This window comes from Ornithorhynchus anatinus, chromosome X5 (assembly GCF_004115215.2).
Source record: "Ornithorhynchus anatinus isolate Pmale09 chromosome X5, mOrnAna1.pri.v4, whole genome shotgun sequence".
NCBI classification, from domain to species: domain Eukaryota; kingdom Metazoa; phylum Chordata; class Mammalia; order Monotremata; family Ornithorhynchidae; genus Ornithorhynchus; species Ornithorhynchus anatinus.
In genome coordinates this window covers 6,970,931-6,974,775 of record NC_041753.1, presented here as the reverse complement: position 1 = coordinate 6,974,775, position 3,845 = coordinate 6,970,931, and the positions used below count along the sequence as shown (strand labels likewise).

At 71.8% G+C, this 3,845-nt stretch overlaps 1 protein-coding gene across 1 annotated transcript; it reads left to right on the top strand.

Moving 5' to 3' along the window:
- On the top strand, positions 1 to 2,697 carry TMEM102 (transmembrane protein 102). Its single transcript, XM_029056208.2, is given in 3 exon segments — positions 1 to 268; positions 271 to 330; positions 1,448 to 2,697. Coding segments are annotated over 3 exon segments (1,392 nt in total). The 5' UTR covers positions 1 to 117; the 3' UTR covers positions 2,629 to 2,697.
- The last annotated feature ends 1,148 nt before the right edge of the window (positions 2,698 to 3,845 follow it).

Below are 3,845 nucleotides of genomic sequence, written 5' to 3'. Positions count from 1 at the left end.
AGCCCCCACGGTGGAGGCGGGATTAGAACCCACGACCTTCTGACTTCCAGGCCCGTGCTCTGTCGCCGACTCTCCGCCCACCCCGTGGGGTCCCCCTCCCCGTTTCCTCGGCAGGCCATGGCATCGGGGGGGTGGGGGATCGCCCCTTGGTGGGGGCCGCCCCCCCCGGCCCCCGCCCGGCCCCTGACGGACATCGACTTCTGCTCGGGGGCCCAGCTGCGGGAGCTGACGCAACTGATCCAGGAACTCGGGATGCAGGAGAGCTGGGCGGGGGCCCGCAGGCCGGTCCCGACCTCATCCAGGCCAAAGACTTTGTCTTCTCCCTGCTCAGTAAGTGCCTCGTTCACTCATTCGGTCGGTCGGTCGGTCAGTCGTACTTATGGAGCGCTTCCCGCGTGCCGAGCACTGGACTAAGCGCCTGGGAGAGGACGGGACGACAGTTAAGCGGACACGTTCCCTGCCCCCAACGAGCTCACAGTCTAGAGTCACAGTCAAGAGATTCTCCCTCCCCTCGGGGACCCAGGGGTCCTGGTGCCCCCCTCCCCACCCAGGGACATCATGAGAAGAACGATGGTACTTGTTAACAGCTTACTATGTGCCAAGCACCGTTCGAAGCACCGGGGTAGATCCGAGCTAATCAGGTTGCGCACAGGTCCTGTCCCACATGGGGCCCCTAGTCTTCATCCCCATTTTACAGATGAGGGGACTGAGGCACAGAGAAGCGAAGGGCGGTGCCCAAGGTCGCGCAGCGGACGTGTGGCGAAGTCGGTATCCGAAGCCAGGTCCTTCTGGCTCCCAGGCCCGGGCTCCACCCGTTAAGCTACGCTGCTTCTCCCCTGCCACTCTGGACCCCCTCCCCGGCCCCCCAAAGTCGTCCTTCCCCACATCCGCCCCCACCCTCTTGGGGACCACCACCGCTCTTAGGAGGAGGAGTAGAAGGAGCATGGCCTAGCGGAAAAAGCCTGGGCCTGGGAGTTAGAGGACCTGGGTTCTAATCCCGGCCCCGCCCCGTGTATGCTCGGTGACCTTGGGCGAGTCACTTCACTTCTCTGTGCCTCCGTTCTCCCATCTGCAAAATGGGGGATTCGATCCTACGCCCTGGGACTGGGAGCCCCAGGTGGGACAGGGGCCGGATCTGACGCGGCCACCCCAGGTCTAACAACGGGCCTAGTAAACCGGTCAACAGTCAGTCGTATTGATTGAGTGCTTACGGCACGCAGGGCACTGTACTGAGCGCTTGGGAGAGGGCAATATAACAGCAGACGCATTCCCTGCCCTCAAGGAGCTTACAGGTACTTTATAAGTCCCTTGATCAGCGAAGTAACGAAGCCCCGTTTGGGGAACACTGTAGTAAGCGCTGGGGGAGGTTCCCCGGGTGGGAATCGGGTCCGGTCCCAGGGAGGGAGGGAGAGCCGGGGGGAGAAGCCTGACGGCCGCGCCCTTGCAGGTCTGGTCCGCGGGCGGGACCCCCGCCTCCCGGCCCGCACCGAGCTCCTGCTGCTCCGCGGCGGGGTCCGCGAGGGCTCCGTGGACCTGGGCCCCGGCCGGCTGGGGCCCTACGCCCGGGGCCCGCACTACGACGCGGCCTTCACGCTGCTGGTGCCCGTGCTGCGGCCGCCCGGGGAGGGCGAGGGCGAGGGCGAGGGCCAGGGCGAGGGCGAGGGCGAGGGCGAGGCGGAGGCGCGCGACGCCGCCCCGGGCCACCGCTGGCTCCACCTAGCGGCCGAGGGGGCGTGGCGGGACTGCCTGGCGCGCGCCGCCGGCGGCCCCCCATTGGCGGAGCCGCCGGGTGACGTCAGCGGGGGCGCGCGGGCGCCGCCCTCCCCGGAGCACGCGGCCGAGGAGGGCGCGACGCTGTGCCCCGCCCTGGTGTCCGCCTGGTTCTTCTCCCGCGTGGCGGCGGCGGCCGGCTCCCTCGCCCCGGCCCCGGGCGGCCCGAGCCTCGTCCACGCCGCCCGCCACGGCGCCGTGACCACCCTGCTCCTGGCCACGCCCGGCCCGCCCCGCCGCCTCCTCCTCTACGACCTGGTCCCCGCCGTGGCCCTGCCCGGCCGGCCGCGGGGGGCCCGGACGCCCGCCTGGCCGGGCGGGCCGGGCCCGGAGCCCGACGGCTACTACCTGGTGCCGGGCCCCGCCCCGGGGGGGCCGTGGCGCCTCAGCTTCGCCCGCCAGGAGCTGCGCCTCAAGGCCCGCGTCCCGCCGCCGCTGCTGCAGGCCCACGCGGCCGCCCAGGCCGTGCTGCGCCCCCTGGCGGCCGCCCCGGCGGCGGCGCCGCGCCCCCTGGCGGCCGCCCCCGGCCACGCCGCCTCCGTCCCCTACCTGCTCAAGACCCTGCTCTACCGGGCCTGCGAACGGCTGCCGGGCCTCTACCTGGCCCGGGCGGAGAACGCGGCCGCCTGCTGCCTCGGCCTCCTCGACGAGCTGGCCCGCTGCCTGCACACCCGCCGGCTCCCCCACTACTTCCTGCCGGGCTGGGACCTGCTGGGAGACGCCGCCGACGCCGCCGCCGAGGTGGCCTCTGGGCTGGCCCGGGCCAGGGCGGAGCCCGCGGGGGCCTTGCGGGCCGCGGTGGAGGAGGCCAAAGCGGCCAGGAAGGGCGGCGGGGTCGGGGGGCTCGGCCCCCGTTAGAGACGGGCCGGAAGCAGGATCGGAAGGGGGTGCGCGGTCGGCATTTCATAAAGAACAAGCATAACGAGAGCGATTGTGGTGTCCGTGGAGTGCCTCCTGCCTGCCGGGCATCGGGCTGGGACACGCGATCCTCGGGTAGGACGTGTGCTACGCGGGGATCGCCGTCTCAATCCCCATTTTCCAGATGGGCAAACCGAGACGTGAAGTGACTTGTCCAAGGTCACACGGCAGACGAGTGGCGGAGTCGGGATTTGAACCCAGGGGCCCTGACTCCCAAGACGCTCCCGGCCGCGCGTCGGCTCCTCCCTACCCTCGGGCCCTTTTAACTTCATCCCCCGGGCAGGTCCTTCCTCGCCCCCCGCCCCATCCTCGGCCGGATGGGGGGATTTTTGGGGGGGGGGGGGAACCACGCTGACGCAGCATTTTCAGGAAGGGGGGAGGGGTTGGGCGAGGGGCCGGCCAATTTGGCTGGGTCCCGGGCCGGGAGAAGCGGCCGCCAGGGCCCCACTTTGCCGCTCCCGGTCCTTTGGCATCCGCCCACGCGCTCCTGCGCTTGGCGGGGGCCGCCACCCGGGGTCCTGCCGCGACCTCCCCCACCCCCCCCGACCCTCGGCTGCCGGGTTTGGGGTTTGAGCCCCAGAGAGCCACCGGGTTTTGGAAAAACCCAGGCTCCCGCCTTCCCCGCCCCCTCCACCTGTCTCCCTCGGCCTGCAGTCTCTGGAGCAAGGACCTGGCTCTCTTATTTCCTCCTCCCCCCTCCCCACTTCTGCACCCTCCCTAGCCCCCCCCCCCCCGACCCCCCTCCTGGCCCTCATCCACCCCCCATTCCCTCCCCAGAACCCGGGCATCCCGGCCCCCCCGCCTCCTCCTCTTCCCCCATCCCCCGGTTCTCCCCGTCCCCCAGTCGAAGGACCCAGGCACAGTCACCCCTGCGGGAAGCCGGGCGCCCCCCATCCCCGCCCCGTCTCACCCCCCGGGGACCCAGGCGACCCGTCCTCTAGCCCCGCTCCTCGGCGTCTCCGCCCCCCGCCCCGCCCCCGGCGCTTTCCAGCGGAGGAGGGGGTGGGGGGAGCCGTGGGAACCGCCGCCTCCTCCTCCTCCTCCCCCCCCCCCCCCCCCCGGCTCCTCGCAGCCGCTTCAAGCCGCCGCCGCCGCCGCCTGGGTCCCCGCACCCCCGGGAGGATCCCCGCCGGACCCCCGGGAGGACCCCCGCCGGA